This window comes from Eulemur rufifrons, chromosome 1 (assembly GCF_041146395.1).
Source record: "Eulemur rufifrons isolate Redbay chromosome 1, OSU_ERuf_1, whole genome shotgun sequence".
NCBI classification, from domain to species: Eukaryota; Metazoa; Chordata; class Mammalia; order Primates; family Lemuridae; genus Eulemur; species Eulemur rufifrons.
In genome coordinates, this window is record NC_090983.1 from 56,966,698 (window position 1) to 56,984,244 (window position 17,547).

The window sequence follows — 17,547 nt, forward strand, 5'->3', positions numbered from 1 at the left end:
TCAAATTCCTAATCTGTAAAATAGGAATAATGATCCAGGTAATATTAATACATAGCTCATAAGTCGTTGAGGGAATTTTAGGCTAGTACAGGTAAAGCACCTAGAATAATGGCTGGAAAATAGTAACTATTCAGTAAATGTTAGCTATCATTATAGCTGCTATCAATAAAAAACCATATTACTCCCCTTTGGTCTTCCCCAACACAGACATGCTCTCTGGAGCTCATTGCTCACCACTCTCTTAGTTGTTTCTTGTATTGTTTGTCTCCACGTTTCTAAATGCTTCACTTATACTATTTCTTAAGTTATCATCTTAGATGTTTACTTCCTTGTTATAGATGAGCATTTTGTTCTCTTACGTTCCTTCCTCTCCCCCAACTCTTTCTTCCCTCTCTCTATTCTCCCTAAAAAGCTAGATTGCAATTTTTGATTAAATTAATACTAAGTGTTTATATTATTAATATAATATAGATATAAATATTGGTCACTGCTTAGCCAAGTAGTATTCTATATGACACATCTTGACAAGTTTTGATTTTTTTCTGGAGTTAACAATTGCTGCATATTCATTTAGTTACTTTTCTATATACTTTTCTATATACTTGGTGCACAGGTCTTGTCTTCAGACTTCCCTTTGTCATCTTCCTGTGCTGCATCTCCTGCTTGTGACAGGCCATTTATTTCTCTTTCTAGATTTATTTCTTCATTTTCTGACACACATTATATAATATTAATAGCTTCCTAAGGAGGGTAAGTAGGGTGGTATATATTTTGAGTCTTTGAATGTCTGAAAGTATTTTGTTTTGTTCTCCATCTTGACAGTTTGGCTGGGTATAAAGTTTTAGATTGCAGATTAATTTACCTTAGAAATCTGAAGACATTGCTCCAGCGAGTTCTAGCATCCAGTGTCGTTCTGAGTACTATTTCTATGTGTATGAGCTTTTTTGGGTTGCTACTATTGCTGTTTTGTTTTCATTTTCCTCTAGATACTTTTAGGATTTTTTGTCATCCCTTTAATCTTGAGATTTATGTCCTATTCTGGGAAATTTTCATGCCTCTGTTTTTTTTTCCTATTCTCTGTTTCTGTAATTCTTAAAGTTAAATGTTAGATTAATCACCTATTTTTTCTTATCTTTTCTAAATAAAAAATTTTAAAAATTCATGACAACCTATGGCATCCTCTAGTTTTAATCTTTACCATTTTGTTCTACTTTCTGTGAGATTATTTTGCGCTTTAGTTTTCAGCCTTTCTATTCAATTTTTAATTCAGTTTACATTATTTTCAATTTTGAAGAGCCTTTTGTTCTCTAATTATTCCATTTTTCATAACCTATAATTTCATAAATTGAATATCTTATTTCTCTGAAGATATTAATTACATTAAATAAAACCCTTTGTGTCTGTTTTCTTTCAATTTCTTTTTCCTTTTGGTTTGTTTTCAACTTTCTCTTTTGTGATGGAGGCTTTCTCCAAATGTTTGTGACCCTTGCTTGGTACTGAGGGTGAGGCTACAAAAACCTGACCGGAAGGTCTGCACGGTGGGTGGGCCTCATCAGCTGGCGCTTGAGGTGGTCGGCGGCTTTGTTGTTGAAGAGCTGCGCAGTGCCAGTGAGTCATTTCTGGAGATTCAATTTCTGCTTAGTAGATGCCTCCATTCTCCTTCTTCAGGTAGGGGGCAAGATGCGGGGAGCTGGCAGTCTATGTTCTGAGAGCGGGGCCGATGCAAAGGAGCTGAGGGCTCTTCTGTTCAGTGTTCATGCGATCCCCCTCTACACAGTCCTGTGTCCGTCTCGGTTCTCGGTTATGCATTGTGCCCCGAGCCCACAGCCTTTCTGCTTCAGTTCCTCCAGAGAAGATCATCTCTGGTCCCTTAGAGGAGATAGGCAGAGGGGAGTGACATGATGCTCAGGATCTGGGAATGACCTGAGGGTTTGCTCTTTATTCTTTTTTTTTTTTTAATTTCGTCTTATTATTACGGGGGATACAATTTCAGGTTACATACGTTGCCCATGTACCGCCTGTCCCCCCAAGTCAAAGCTCCAGGCGTGTCCGTTAACTAAGCCCCTCAGTCCCTGACCCCGGCCTTTCTCAGAAGCAGCTGCCTCTGGACGTGAACCAGCTGAGGCTGCTGCGTGTGTGGGTGTGTGTCTCCCGTCTGCTGGTGCTTCCTTTGTAGTGTTCTCCCCCCCGTTAGGGAGTTACCAGTCCTCCAGTCCCTTACTCCTTTGTGGAAATTGCTCATCTGCTCTTCTTTTACTGTCATGTAAGTAGAGGTTGGGAGGAAGAGGAGATAAACATGTGTGGTGGGTCAATCTGCTATTGAACCAGAATTTATCTTTTTTGAAGAGTAGAATTAGGTCCACGGAGCCTGGAGAAGTCCAGTCAAGCTTAGTTCTCAGCAAGAGGCAGTATTTGGTTTCTCAGCTGCACGCAGGCTAAGTCTCTGTAGGTGCTGCCACAGGTCAGCTTCGTTTTGTTCTGTGGATTGCAATTCTCATCATCTTCTTGATCCATTTCGAGTCCACATGCTAAGCGAGTTACCTTTTAAAATATTCTTATAGTAAGTGGTTAAAGTCGCCATGCTGTGGTGAAGGAGTCATTACATTGTTCCGTTTCTCAAATGAGTACACAGTATATGCAGAAAATGAGTTGTCAGGAATCAAAGACAAGATTACAAACGAAGCCATAGGGAATCGTTTTCTATCAATTATCCCTTTTCTTCTCCAACTTCTCTTCTTGCACTGACTGTCATCAGGTGTGCTAAAGCCTCTCCCATTTAAAAAAAAATGCAACCCACCCTCGACTCATGTTCCGCTCTAGTGACAACCTCTCTCTCCTTCATTTAGTGGACAAGCTCCTTGAAAGATTGATCTGCACTTTCCTGTCCCCTCTCCCATGCTTCTTGCTGATTCCTCACCTCTTTGCAATCCACCTGCCACCTCACTGACACCCCTCCCATCCCAGTCACCTCCAGTCTCTTTGTTGCTGAGCTAAATCACGCTTTTCAGGCCTTGCCTTTGGCACTTTGGTCATCTTCTTCTCAAAAATACCTTCTTCCATGACAGCGCATTCCTGGATCTCTTTCTGTTTCTTTACCATTTTTTCTAGTACTCCCTGGAGGTCTTTTCTCCTTTGCCTGTCCTATAAATAACTGTCACTCTGGTGTTCAACATTGGTTCTTTCCTTCTTCTGTATGTCTACGTGGACACCTCCATCCCATTTCTCACACAGTGAGTCACAAGTGTGACCATTCTCTCTTTCCTTGGTGACCCTGTCACCTGGTGGTCACTGTGAACTACTCTCTCTGCTTTAGCTTCTTTCATTGACTCCTTAACCTCCAGCCATGCTTCCAGAACACGTGCAGTTCTCAATCTGTCTCCCTGTCCACGTCTCACACCTCCACTTTGCCATGTGCGGCACAGGGAGTCTGTGCTGTCATAGCATCCTATGCAACCTCCATCCTAGCACCCATCACTCTTTCACTTTTGTCACTTGGCCTAATGGCCTCCTCCTCTCTCACCACCTCATTATAAATTACATTGAGGGCAGTGTCCACACTTCTTCCTAGATGCTTTACTTTTCTTTGACTCAGTTCCCTCATCTGTAAAATAGGGACAATAATAATGCCTACTCCATTGAGTGGCTGTGAGGATGGATGAATCCATGTTAAGTACTTGGTCCAGTTTCTGGCTCATAGTAAGTGTTCATTTAATATAAGCTATACTTATTAATGCTATTGGAAATATTATGTTTTCTAAATATGTAGTAGATTGTCTAGTACATAGAGGACTTTCTTTTCACAATTTTCTTTTTTTTCCTCTTTTTTTTTTTTTATCTGTGCTAGTTTAACTTTAATTCACAGCTAGGGTAGGAATGGCTGAGTGAAGACAAGTAAAGAGATGATGAGCCACTGTATGACTTTTTTTTTCCAACAAAAGTTTATTCTTAAATGTACAATAGGCTCCAAGACAATACTTCATTTTAGCTATAGGTGGCAAAAGATGTCATGGCAGGGAATATAGATGTTTAAATAGGGATCCAGGGCCACCATCGCCTCCGGTACGAAGAACAGCTTACTTGCTGCCAGATTTCTTAATTTCACTTGTGGCCAGGAGGCCCTTCCCCATGGCCTTGGTTTTTAGCTCCTTGAGTTTCTCCTGCTCCTCTTTTTGTTTCTGCTTGTCTTCCAAAGGCTCTTTTCACAATTTTCTGAAAAAATGAATGGAAAAAGTGCTAGAATTTTTTTTTCCAACTGTAAGAGAGGTGTGATTGTTTATTTTGATTCAGATTTTCTTTTAATGAAAAAAAGAAAAAAGAGAGGAAAAAGGCACAACAATTCCAAAAAGAGGAGAATGATCTTTTTCTCCTGTACCCAGTTCTGATTTCCTTTCTGGTATCTTTGCTGGTCTTTTCCAAACTTGGCAACTTTGTGGCTGTTGATGAGAGGGTTGGGCAGTGATACCTCAGGGCTGCCCTGCGGTCGTACCTGGTGGTGTCAGCTTATCAGAGCCGTCTCTGGGTGGTAGTAGGTGAACTCAGGTATCTCCTCTTCAGATGTTCCGCAATGAGAAATCTTTTCCTGGAAGGTTGAACGAGGGAGTAAATCTGGGCCATACCATTGCTGGTCCTAGTTATCAGTATTATATCTATTCTTCAAGATCCAAGGTTTGGGGAATGGGTAGATTCTAGGTTTATCTCATGCTGTTGCTCAGCAGTTCACAATTTTTAAAAAAAGATTTCCATGTGTTACTGAAATATGTTCTTAACTCAGCTACAAACTTTAAATATACAGTAGTAGGAAAATGTATGTCATATAAAATATGCTTAGTTGAAACCATGTCCCTATATTAACTTATAGGAAGAGAAACTCTGGTAGCTAACAGGGTGCAAACTGTTGAAAGCTTGGCCTTCGATTGGATTTCAAGAAATCTCTATTGGACAGACTCTCAGTTCAAGACTGTCAGTGTCATGAAGCTAGGGGATAAATGGAGACGCACAATAGTTCGGTATTTAAATAACCCACGAGCAGTCGTCGTTCATCCTCTTGCTGGGTAAGTGTGTTCGTATTTTCCTAAGAACCTGAAACGTTTTTGTCTTTTACAGTCACTGAAAAGTGATGCCGTAAGGCTTTGGCAAGTTCAGCATATATAAGATTGAACTGTATAAGTTGAAATCACCTTAAATTTTATCCCTTTATGATAAACTTCAGTCATCACTTTATCTTTTTCAAAAAACTTTATTCTGGGGGAGAGGGATAAAAAATAGTAATAATAAAAAAAGACTTTCTTCTAAGTTTTGGTTTTCCTAGTCTTCACTGATGTGTGTGTGTGTGCATGTGTGTTTCCACAATTGCAGAGGACCAAACAATATGATACAGATTTAGCAGGGAAGGACTCAAATTCTTTCCCTGCTTTAATGTGTTGATAGAAAGTTTAGCAAAACTTGCTTAATGATTCAGTACTTTTCAGAGAAAAAAGTTTTTCAGACCAAAGTTTCCTGTCCTACCATTCTATAATTGGTGGGGCCAGATAAGAAAAGATGACATAGTTCATAGTATTCTTTTTTGGTTCTTACATCTTGTATTTAAATATGTTTAATAGCTAACATGCTTGTTTAGAACAAGCCTGAGCTATGAGATTGTATTTGAATGGAATAACTAAAAAGATGGCTAGTAATTCACTGAAACCCAATTCACTCAGAGCACATAGTGAGCACTTTACATATATAATCTCATCTACTCCCAAAACTAGTTTGTGAAGGAGGTATGTATAATACGCATTTTCAAGATAATGAATCTGAATCTCCGTAAGGTAAAGTGACTGTGGATGGGCCCAAAACTATTAAGAAACAGTCAGTATTCAAATGCAGGCCTGACTCTGATGACTGTGTGCCTGACACAGTCTTTTTGCAGCCCCTAGAGTGTCTGCTCTTTGTAACATGAATTAAAAAAACATATTTTAAAACTGACATTATTGATAAGAAATTCTATTGCCCTATAGAGAGTTAAACAGTTGATTTTCTAATGAATGTATCTTAACCCAAATCTTTGGTGTTTGGTTTTGAAAAGGTGTTAAATTCCTTTCCTAATGACTCATTCATTTGAAGTGATGTAAAGTAATTACATTTCAGAAAGTTACATTTTGGAAAAGATTAATTTTGATTCTTAGCTTTTTCTCACTCCTCAGAATGTAAAAAAATATCTTGGTAAGATATTGTTTAATCTAGAGAGAAAGAGAGAGATTAAAATCTGTTTTCTTGCTCATGGTTTATTATTTGATTTCAGCAACATGGAATATTTAATATGTAACCTGAATTGTGTCTTTCTAAATAATGTATTGGGTGAAAATGGTTTTATGTCCTAAAGTCTAGGACAGTGGTTCTCTGCTCTGGATGCCCATTTTAATGCCATTTGTATTTGTGACTTTGGTTGCATGTTAATAACGGAACTTTTAACTAAGAGTTAGATCAGTTATATGTATACTAATTTTGCTAAGCTCAATAGCAAACACAGAAAATGAAATTAATTGCAGTCTCTAGAGAATCTGTGTTTGTGCTAAATCTCTCTACGTCATGTCATTTGTCTTAATGCTAACATCCTTGATTTATTACCTCTTTTTCTAGGTATATATTCTTCACTGATTGGTTCCGTCCTGCTAAAATTATGAGAGCATGGAGTGATGGATCTCATCTTTTGCCTATAGTAAACACTACTCTTGGATGGCCCAATGGCTTAGCCATCGACTGGGGGTAAGTGGGAACCATCTGTATTCCTGAGTTCCCTCTTACTGTGGAACACACATAGGACAGGTTGGGTTATATGATGGAGGAAGGAAACTGGTATGCTTGCCCTCAGAAATTTTTTAATCACTAACTATTAATGGGAGAAGGATGTTGAACATTATTTTCACACAAAGAGCACAAATATAGTTCGCCAGCTACTGCTGGTAGGAAAGCTAATGCATTTATGAATACTCTGAAGAAATTACTAGAAGAAGCAGAATGACAGGGTTAAGTCAAGCTGAAGGAGGTGGGTCCCAAACCCCATTAAAAGTACCCCACTGATTTGATGAAAGGCAGGCTGTATGTCTTGAGTATAGTCAATCTGTGGAGTCAATCAACAAATACACAGTTGCTTATATGTACTTTGGGAGAATTTTTAAAGTATAAGATATAGTTCTCAAGAACTTGGTGATTTATCTAGGAATATAGGAAAAGGAATAGGGTAAATAAGCTTATAAATATGATAATGGAAAAATAATTTATGGGAGAGAAAAAGAGAAGAAATGTATTTAACCTTTTAAACATAAATTACTACCAATATTTTTCTTTTTTTTCTTTCTTTTTTTTTTTTTTTTTGAGACAGAGTCTCACTTTGTTGCCCAGGCTAGAGTGAGTGCCATGGCGTCAGCCTAGCTCACAGCAACCTCAAAACTCCTGAGCTCAAGGGATCCTCCTGTCTCAGCCTCCCGAGTAGTTGGGACTACAGACATGCGCCACTATGCCCGGCTAATTTTTTTTCTATATATATTTTTAGCTGTCCATATAATTTCTTTCTATTTTTAGTAGAGGTGGGGTCTCGCTCTTGCTCAGGCTGGTCTCGAACTCCTGAGCTCAAACGATCCGCCCACCTCGGCCTCCCAGAGTGCTAGGATTACAGGCGTGAGCCACCGTGCCCGGCCTATTTTTCTTAATTTGTTGATTTCACAAGGAGAAAAATAAAACTCCTAACTCAGAGACAGCAATATTTCAAGTTTGCAAAGACAATTAATTGAAAGCCACATCATGAAAGTAGCTGTATCTTTCTGGGGGGCATAAAGCTGTTAAATTTGTAATGAATATATATTAAATTTAAAAAACTTTTTTTATTAAATGCGTCAACTGAGCCTACAGTTTTTGAATGGCTTCAGTGTAAAAGATGCTGTGCGAGTTTGTGGATAACAGATAACTGTTTTATTGTTTTAGTGCTTCACGATTGTACTGGATAGATGCCTTTTTTGATAGAATTGAGCACAGCAACTTTGATGGTTTAGATAGAAAAAGACTGGGGCACATACCGCAGATGACACATCCATTTGGACTTACGATCTTTAAAGGTATGTTTTGAAGCTATAAAAATATATGTTGTTTTCATACTTTGCAAGTTGCAATAGTAAACTTATCCTCATTTGGCATTCTCACACTTTCAGAAAAGCTAGTCACTTTAAAATAAAAATTATTAAAATGGTGCTGTTATATATAGACAAAACATTCGGTTGGTTGATGGAGTATTTCACTTTTAGAGTGTTGTTTTTCTTTTGAACACATTTAGATAATACTATTGACAATTTACATGGGTCTAGCACTTTGTAGATTACACATACACAATTCAACATCCCGAGTACTCAGTTATATACGTATCACATGAAGAAATAGTATATTATTGCCTTCATTTTGAAGAATAAAATAGCAAGAGCTGTTTATAGTAACTGTTGTATCATTTTATTGTTCTCTGGTGTGCCCAAGAATCCCATCAGAATCCTTGTGTAAAAATGGTTATGCATATTCATCAGCTATATATTCACTAATGACCGTTAAGCTTTTTAGTTAAAATGTTGGATTACTGTCATCATCTTTGTTATACAGAAAGTGTTAGGTTCTGGCTTATGAAGAACAGCAAGACATAATTGTTTTTTCAAAAACCTTTCCAAATAATTTCATGCTACTAGTAAAGATTGCTGGGAAGCATGGAATGCTGGGAAGCTGCAATCACATGATCACAGCTAGTGCTTGCTTCCCCTTTAAGTATAGGCACACCACTGTGAGTTTGAGTTGCTGGGAATAAGAATGTAATCCGGCACCATGAAACAGGTGGTTTGTTTAGGCTTGAAAATGGGGTCTCTGAAAATGGTTGGGTAGCTTGTATGCTGCATAAAAGTGCCAGGACAAGAGGGTGAGGAGAGACTGTTTTGCTTGGTAAACCATAATTAGTCCAGTTAGAGGGGTCACTTTTTGTATAGGGCTACCAAAGGACCTATGTCTGTGATAGTTGTGTCCCTGGTTGAAACCTCCTACTTTGATTATTAGCATAGTACTTTTTTAAAAAGCTAGACATTGAGTATAAATCAAAGATGTTCTCATACACATCGAGTGTGGAATGAATAGTTAGTAAGAATATTGCATATTCCATCCTGCTATCTGTTTATCTGTGGAGGAGTGTGTGGTATTTAAAAATGTTTTTAAAATGCTCTTCTGAGATTTTTCATGAGTTAATTATAAATACTCTACCCCCCACCCCCCACGAATTTACTCCCTTTTCACTAATGATGTCAGACACACACTATTTGCTGTCACATAGAAACATTATAAGAATGTTAAATTTTCTGTTACTCTGTGCTGGAATGTTTTGGGATTGAACAAAAATGCAGTTTCAGTACGTTTTGGTTTCATCAGTATGAAAAAAAAAATTGAATTCATACCCCCTGAAAGCAACACAGCATTCCCCTAATAATAATTATAATAACAATAATAATGATTGTAATAATAAGTTTCTTTCAACTCTTGCCTTTCATTGTGAATTTCTTGTGGAAAGTTCTTTTATTGTTCAACACCATAGAAATTATGCACATTTTTACTGAAGATCTGTATGTAACACATATGACAGAAACTTTTATTGAAGTCGTTATCTATTTAAGTTTATTAAGAGACCATCATGAGTAGTGGAACTGAGATTGCCAGTCTGTAGAGATAAAATATAGTGAGTCCAATTATTGAATAGTCATTGATTAGACCACAGATAAGGAAAACCAGTCTAATGAAAAAATTTGTCACATCTTAAGCATTTTCTGACTAATTGTGATTTCTAGTTAGTTAAACTATTGTTAAAGAGAAAATCCATTACTCCCCTGATTCGGTCATTAGTGTAAAGTGGACATGAGTAAATTTTTGCTGTTTTAAATCTTACATTGCCTCTCTCTTACCATTTTGAGAAGCATGAACATTAGTGTGGTTGTAGGTGTATGTACACTTGTGTTGACATTTTTTATTGATCCCCAATCATATACTGAAAGTTCCTTTTTGGACTAGACATATAATTTTCCTTCTCAATAACTTCTCATTAAAGTTGAGTATTAAAAAAATTTGTGTTCTCATTAAGACATAGTATATGGAATGTTTTTCCTGGAAGGGATCTTGGAGATGATTTAGTCTATTTCCTTCAAACAGTTAAATATTTGCCTGAGAGCACTCAACAGGTTAATTCTTTAGTTGGGATAAGAGTTCAGACTTACGAGGTCTCATCTCACACTCTATAGAAGAATCCTAAGATTCTTATTTTTATTACTACCTATGGAAGACTAAATCTAACTGTTACTAAATGCCATCGTGAAACTCCATATATGCCTGCCTGAACTTGAACACTGGTATTATTAAAACATGGGCTTCCAAAGAGCATTTCTAGAGAGTATCATGTTATGGAAAATGGTTATAGAAACGTATTGGAGATATTTATGGGATAAGATTCTCACATTTGCAAGAAGCATTACAAACCTATTGCATTTTCCCAAGTGATTTATTTATAAATGAGTTGCAACTGAAAATACTCATCACCCATGTTTCTTCTTAGAGCATATATTTTTTACTGATTGGAGACTCGATGCTATTGTTCAAGTCAGGAAAACAGATGGTGGAGATGTCACAGTTATCCGAAGTGGCATCAGTCATCCACTGCATGTGAAATCATACGATGTCAACATCCAGATTGGTGAGTGGGATTACCAAGTTTTTTAAATATGGGTGTATTTATTTGATATAATGGCTCTTCTTCTCTTTAAGTACTTATTTGATATAGCTTCTGGTAGTCTTATATTCTTTTTCCCACATAATATAATAGTGTAAGACCCTAAATCTCTGTTCAACACTGCTAACCCTAAAAGTGTTGTCAGGAAAAACACATTTTTACGACTGTATCTAAATGGAATGTTATGTTTGGCAGGTTGATTTCTAAGAGGAAGCTACTTTTTAGTATTGGGTCTGAAAAATGTTTTTTTCCGTTTGTCTTTCTTCACAAATCAAACCTGTGATCAACCTCATGGGAAGGTACATAATTTACTACCTTGGTGCTTTGCTTTTGCAGGCTCTAACTCCTGCAATCAACCCACCCATCCCAATGGTGACTGCAGCCACTTCTGCTTCCCAGTGCCAAATTTCCAGCGAGTGTGTGGGTGCCCCTATGGAATGAGGCTGGCTTCCAATCACTTGACATGCGAGGGGGACGCAACCAATGAGCCACCCACGGATGGGTGTGGCTCATTTTCCTTCTCCTGTAGCAATGGCAGATGCGTGCCCAGTTACTACCGCTGTGATGGATACGATGACTGTCATGATAACAGTGATGAGCTTCAGTGTAACACACTTAGTAAGTAGCTATGCACTGGAGATATTTTCTGGAATGAATAGAGTTCTATTGGTGGTCATTTAAAAGAGTAAATAAAAGCTTGGATTATTTATATAGAAAAAATATCTTTTAGAATTTTATATTTTTAACAAGTACTCCAAAGACTTTTAGAAAGCTAAGCAATAAGTCTCATTCATAATGGTACAGATGGTTTCTAGCATCGATTTAGACTATTTTCAACAAAGTTTCTTTTTAACATCGGATGTTTGGAACAATACAGTCATTACGTGTTGGCAAGCTCCTTAAAAAGTTGAATCAAAATAAATTGGACATAGTCTTGAGTATCTGAGAAAATAGTATCACAGAATAGGTACTTGCAGTCATAGTCTTTGAAAATCTCCTGTGTTAGATTCATTTTCTCCCCATTTTGGAGTAAAATAAATTAAGGATGAAATGGTAGTCTTAACCTTTACATTCTTCTTTTCATGGTGATCAAGTCTAGTAAATGCTATTGCAGAAAGCAGAAGTATTACATTAATATGTAAAAGAATAAAGGTAGAGGACAGTTGAAATCTCAGAAGTCTCTATCAAGGTGAGATTAATAGTGATAATACATGTCTTTTTATAGAGAAAAAATAACAGATTTCAAAAATGAAAGGCCCACTTGTACATTTTTCTGAAATTTCTAAAATTTCCAACTTTTTACATATTTTCTTCTTGTTTCTAAGAACACATATTTTTACCTGAATATTTTATCTATTTGTGTTTTTAATATGACACATTGTCAAGGTTTCTGTAGTCTGGACTTGAAATTGTGATTGGCGGGAATTACAGCTTAGAAGTTAAAGATGAGATTTAGACTCACTCCAGCTACAGCTTGAATCTTAGGCAGATTCTTCAATCTCTCAGAGCCTCAATTTCCTTATCTGTAAAATATAGATAATTATATGTACTTCATTAGTGTTCTTGTGAGGATTTAGAAAAGTGCCTGATATACGATCAATGCTAAATAAATGTCAGGCAATAATGATGATGATGATGATGGCATCACTTGATGCACATTTCTCCTTATTTTGTGTAATGCTCCCTCTGAAAAAGGAAAAGAACCGGGCCTTTCCAATGCTTAAAAAGGCTGTAAAAACAAATGGCTTCATGACTAGTTTGTTCCTGTTATAGATCAAACCTGTTCACCTTCGGCGTTCCCCTGTGGCCATGGAGGAGGGTGCATCCCTCAACACTGGCGCTGTGACAAACGCAACGACTGTGTGGATGGCAGTGATGAGCAGAACTGCCCCACAGAAGAACCGTTTTCCTGCCCTGAGTCCTACTACACCTGTGATAATAACAAATGTGTCCCAAGGCACTGGCTCTGCGACACAGACAATGATTGTGGGGATGGATCTGATGAGAAGAACTGCCGTAAGTTTTGAACTGGTGTCTCTTGTTTGATCAGCCTAGTAAATAGATTTGAACCACCAAATGGCCATATAATCTTTCTTCTAAGGCTCACTCAATTTTCATTGCATTTTAGGCTCTTCTATTCCACCTGTCAGTCTTTGTATCAATAGACATGTGCCTGCACATGGGGCTCTTAGAGCCCTCCTGCAAATATGGAGTTCTATGGAAGCAAAACAAGGACTGTCTCTGATGCCAAACATCCAGATAGAAACTGAAAAAACAAAAATCCCTCAACAATCTATTCAGATACTTAAAACAATTTTTTTAAAAAAATATAGAAACATCCAGACACTTGGCTATTGGTTTTTCTTTTCCTTTGATGCAGGCAAAAAGGCAACAGAATAAAGAGGCACAGAAAACCAAAATTTCCATTAATCTTACCGACCTGCTTTTCATCTTGCTACCGGTTCTGATTGCCTTTAGGTGGTTGTTTATTTTCATGTATTCATTATTCGATAATAGTTTAAGGTGGAACAAAGTTCCCTGGACTAAGTTCTAGCCCTAGTTGCATGACTAGGCAAGTTACTTCTTCTGGATTAGATGATCTCGAAGATCCCTTCCAAGATCCCTTCTATTTTTCACATTCTATAAGCCTCTAATGTAACTTCATGTTGCCGATGGGGCAGCCAGCACCTCTGACTCCAATTCTGTGGTCTTTATTTAATATAACTTCATGTTGCGGATGGGGCAGACAGCACTTCTGAGTCCAAGGCTGTGGTCTTAACAGCAAGGTAGGACCCTGGTTTTTAAAATTGTTCCGTTTACACTTTGGATTAAATCCAGTCTTCGTGATCTGTCTACATGCGGTTGCTCCTAGGCATGTGGGTCGTGCCGCCTGCTTGGTTTTGGTCTAGAGTCATGGACTTCATGGTATTCATGAGATGTAGTCAGTCCCAGTCAAAACACATGATCCTCACTTTCTAAATGTAGTCTATTTTTCAAGGTATAATCACAGTTTCTGACTCTGCCCTGTAATCTTTTTATTCCTGATTCGAAAAACTATCCTAGGTTTGTTTTCTTGCTGGGCTGACTTTGACGATGTGGCTGTTTTAAAAGAATTTTGAACACGTGTACAACTGAGATAACTTACGTAGCTACTTAGCCTTTTTCTGTTTGGCTCTGGTACACATTGAACAAGAAATAAACTTGTTTGGTTTTGTTTTTGGATGGCATTAGAATGGACAGAGACATGCCAACCTAGTCAGTTTACTTGCCCTGACCATCGATGTATTCACGTATCTCTTGTCTGTGACGGGGATAAGGACTGTGCTGATGGATCCGATGAGGTTGGTTGTGGTAAGTGCATTGCTTTGTTTTTATTCATGATGTTTAGAAAAATCTCAATGTCTGGTCATTTTTCCCCTGAGCTAATTTCTGACGCTTTTCTGTTTCATTCTTAGTATTAAACTGCACTGCTTCTCAATTCAAGTGTGCAAATGGGCATAAATGTATTCGCTACATAAATCGCTGTGATGGTGTTTTTGACTGCAGTGACAACTCTGATGAGGCGGGCTGTCGTAAGTATCACATCCCCAGCGTGTTTCAGATAAAGGGGCCATGTCATTTTTACCAGTCTTGATATCAGCACAAATTTTCTCTAACTCAGACAAACTGGGGGAAAGACAGCCTGAATTGCAAAATATTCTCAAAATGTGCATTGCATGCAGTGTTGAACATACAGTAATACTTGACTAGTACTTAGGTGGTTGTGAGATCTATTAGTTAGCCACATAGAAATATTTCTATGTACCACAATATGGGAGAAGAACCTATATTATTTTAGCCTTCAATATTAATTTTGTCATAGTCATTATTATAAACCTACTATTGATCCAAAGTCATTTGCTCTGACTCTAGACTCTAAAAGGGATTATTAATTGCACTCACAAGCTCATTTTTTCTCATGCTTTTCTTCTAGCAACCAGACCTCCTGGGATGTGCCACTCTCATGAATTTCAGTGCCAAGAAGATGGTTCATGCATCCCAAACACTTGGGAGTGTGATAGGATTTCAGACTGCCCCTCCGGGTCTGATGAACACAATGGCTGTGTCCTCACGACCTGCCCTTCAACTCATTTCCTCTGTGACAATGGAAACTGCATCTACAAGGAGTGGCTCTGTGATGAGGACAATGACTGCGGGGATAGGAGTGATGAGAAGGACTGCCCTACTGAGGCCTTTCACTGTCTCGGTTGGCAGTGGCAGTGTCCCGGCCATAACATCTGTGTGAATCTGAGTGCAGTGTGTAACAACGTTTTTGACTGCCCCAATGGGACAGATGAGTCCCCACTTTGCAGTAAGTTTCCTGACCGTAGTTTAATGGCCATAAACTCATTTTGAGCAGTAGTCTCGTGTGTATAACCATTGTCACAGTCACTGTATAGCTTTTTAGGAAGGAATTTCAGTTCCTCTATGCATTCAAATCTGTGTAGGGATAACCATAATTGAACTCAAATAAATCACCACTGGATAATACTTCTCATTAAATCCTTTGCACTTGATTATGTGTTTTTTTTTTTTTTTTACTTCTTTTTATGTCATTGTTTAGAAAAATGAGGCCATTAGATTGTCAGATTAAATTTGGTTTTGTTGGTAATGTGCTCATTAATTTTTCTAACTTTAATATTTTCTAATTTCAATCTGAATTGCCACAAAACAAATGAAGTCTGGGGATTTGTGTTTGCTGTGATTAAAATGCTGTGATTGGCATGTAATCCTAATTACTGTCCTTTCTTTCTTTCCTCTTTAATCAATGCTCACTCTCAGATGAACCCCAGCCAGGTATGATTGTGAAGTATTTTAGATTCTTACCATTTCGTATGTGTTATGTTTGTTCTGAAAATGTCCTAACTAATTTGACTTACTTCCCCTTGTAGTGCATGTTCTGTATTATGACTCTTATAAATAAGTTAGGGTACACATGGAAATAGGGTATTTTCCTCCCCAGCCTTGTGAACTGTCTTTGGGTGGCATCAGGCATTGCTATTTTGGCTCTGACAGTAAGGCATGATGGTATGTTAGTGGATCTGTGCCCTTTAATGTTCTAATTACCTTTCCCCTTCCATTTATTCAGTTTCATAGATCTTCTAGCCTTTTCTCTTAGATGTTTGTCACATCTTTCAAGAATTTCAGAGTAAGCAAGTGAGAAGCATGCTTTATCAATGACAATTTTATTTCTTAATGTCAACAATATTTCCCCAAGATTTCCTCATTGCACTAAATGGAGTTATACTAGCGGGTTGTAGTGAAGAAGGTGTCCAAGTCTAATGGATATGAAGGATGGTAAATCCTCAGGCCAGTCAGAACAGGCACTGCACAGCCTGTGGAACTCATCCAAGTGAATGCTGCTCTTAGCTCTTGTCTGGGCATCACATTGAAGGTGGCACGAGTCTACATGATGAATATTACATCAGAGTAAATCAAAGAAGCAAAGTTTCCTGACTTTTTCTTTTCACGATTCCCTTTCTTTTTTCTAGATGAGGACAGCTGTTCACATTTCAATGGTGGTTGTACTCATCAGTGTGTTCAAGAGCCCTTTGGGGCTAAATGCGTATGTCCATTGGGATACTTACTTGCCAATGATTCTAAGACCTGTGAAGACATAGATGAATGTGATATTCCGGGCTCTTGTAGCCAGCACTGTTACAATATGAGAGGTTCTTTCCGATGCTCATGTGATAAAGAGTACATGTTAGAAAGTGACGGGAAGACTTGCAAAGTTACAGGTAATTAATGCACTTGAAAGTGAACTAACCCCAGCCAGTTTAACAGCACACACCAGAGCATAAGATCAAATGTCCCATGTAGGCATTTGACAATGTTTATTAGGAGTCAGATTGATTTGAATCCTGGACAGGTTATGAAACCTCTTTAAACCTCAATTTCTTGTGAAGATGAAATGAGGTAATATATATTAAGATATTGGTGTATTTCAGAGAATAGAGGTTAAAACATGTATAGGTAGAAGATGATATTCTTGTTATTTAAAATAATATCAAAATGGTTTTCATTATATATTATTTAAAAATTATTTCTATATTATATTTAATCATCTTTACATAATGCTTAATGAATTCAATTTATACTATATGAAAGTGATTATATTATGTATTAGGATATTGCTTTGGCTGCTTTCAAAATAACCAAATAAAGGAGGCTAAAACAAAATAGCAAGTTTTTTTTTTTTTTTTTTTTAATAAGTAGGAGTGTGGATGTTAGTCCAGGGGATAGAGCTTGTCTGTTACCCTTATCACGTGGCTTCCATCAAGGGATCCATCACTGTTACTCTGGTCTTTGCCTTCTCTCAGAAAGTAGGAAAGGGAAATAGAAAGTGGATTGGCAAGAAGCTTCCTTTTAAGAATGTGACCTGGAATTTAATTTCTACTCACATCCTACTGGTCAGAACTTAGTCATGTGGTCACACCAAGCTTTAATGGAGGCAGAGAAATGTCTCTAGCTGGTGGTCCATGTGCCAAGCTAAAATCTGGCATGCTTTATTACTGAAAAGAAAATAAGGAGAGGGAATATTGGGAGATAATTAGAACTCTGTGACACAGTTGAGTGCCTCAGGGAAAACTGCTGTCAAGAAGCCTACAGTGTAGTAAGAAAGATATGCAAAGCATAAAAATATAGTAAAAGGAAGAATATAAGTATAGTTCACTACAAACTGGCATTTAGACATGTATTGAAGTATAATTCAAGAAAGGAAGTCTATTTTA

At 37.6% G+C, this 17,547-nt stretch overlaps 1 protein-coding gene across 1 annotated transcript in view; it reads left to right on the forward strand.

Moving 5' to 3' along the window:
• Positions 1–17,547, forward strand: part of LRP2 (LDL receptor related protein 2) — a 198,849-nt gene that overhangs the window by 82,975 nt on the left and 98,327 nt on the right. Inside the window, exons 17-26 of the mRNA XM_069471622.1 lie at positions 4,859–5,051; positions 6,622–6,747; positions 7,963–8,093; positions 10,601–10,738; positions 11,111–11,392; positions 12,548–12,790; positions 14,006–14,125; positions 14,230–14,346; positions 14,748–15,125; positions 16,306–16,554. Coding sequence (XP_069327723.1) covers positions 4,859–5,051; positions 6,622–6,747; positions 7,963–8,093; positions 10,601–10,738; positions 11,111–11,392; positions 12,548–12,790; positions 14,006–14,125; positions 14,230–14,346; positions 14,748–15,125; positions 16,306–16,554 — 1,977 coding nt within the window. The remainder of the gene's footprint in view (positions 1–4,858; positions 5,052–6,621; positions 6,748–7,962; positions 8,094–10,600; positions 10,739–11,110; positions 11,393–12,547; positions 12,791–14,005; positions 14,126–14,229; positions 14,347–14,747; positions 15,126–16,305; positions 16,555–17,547) is intronic.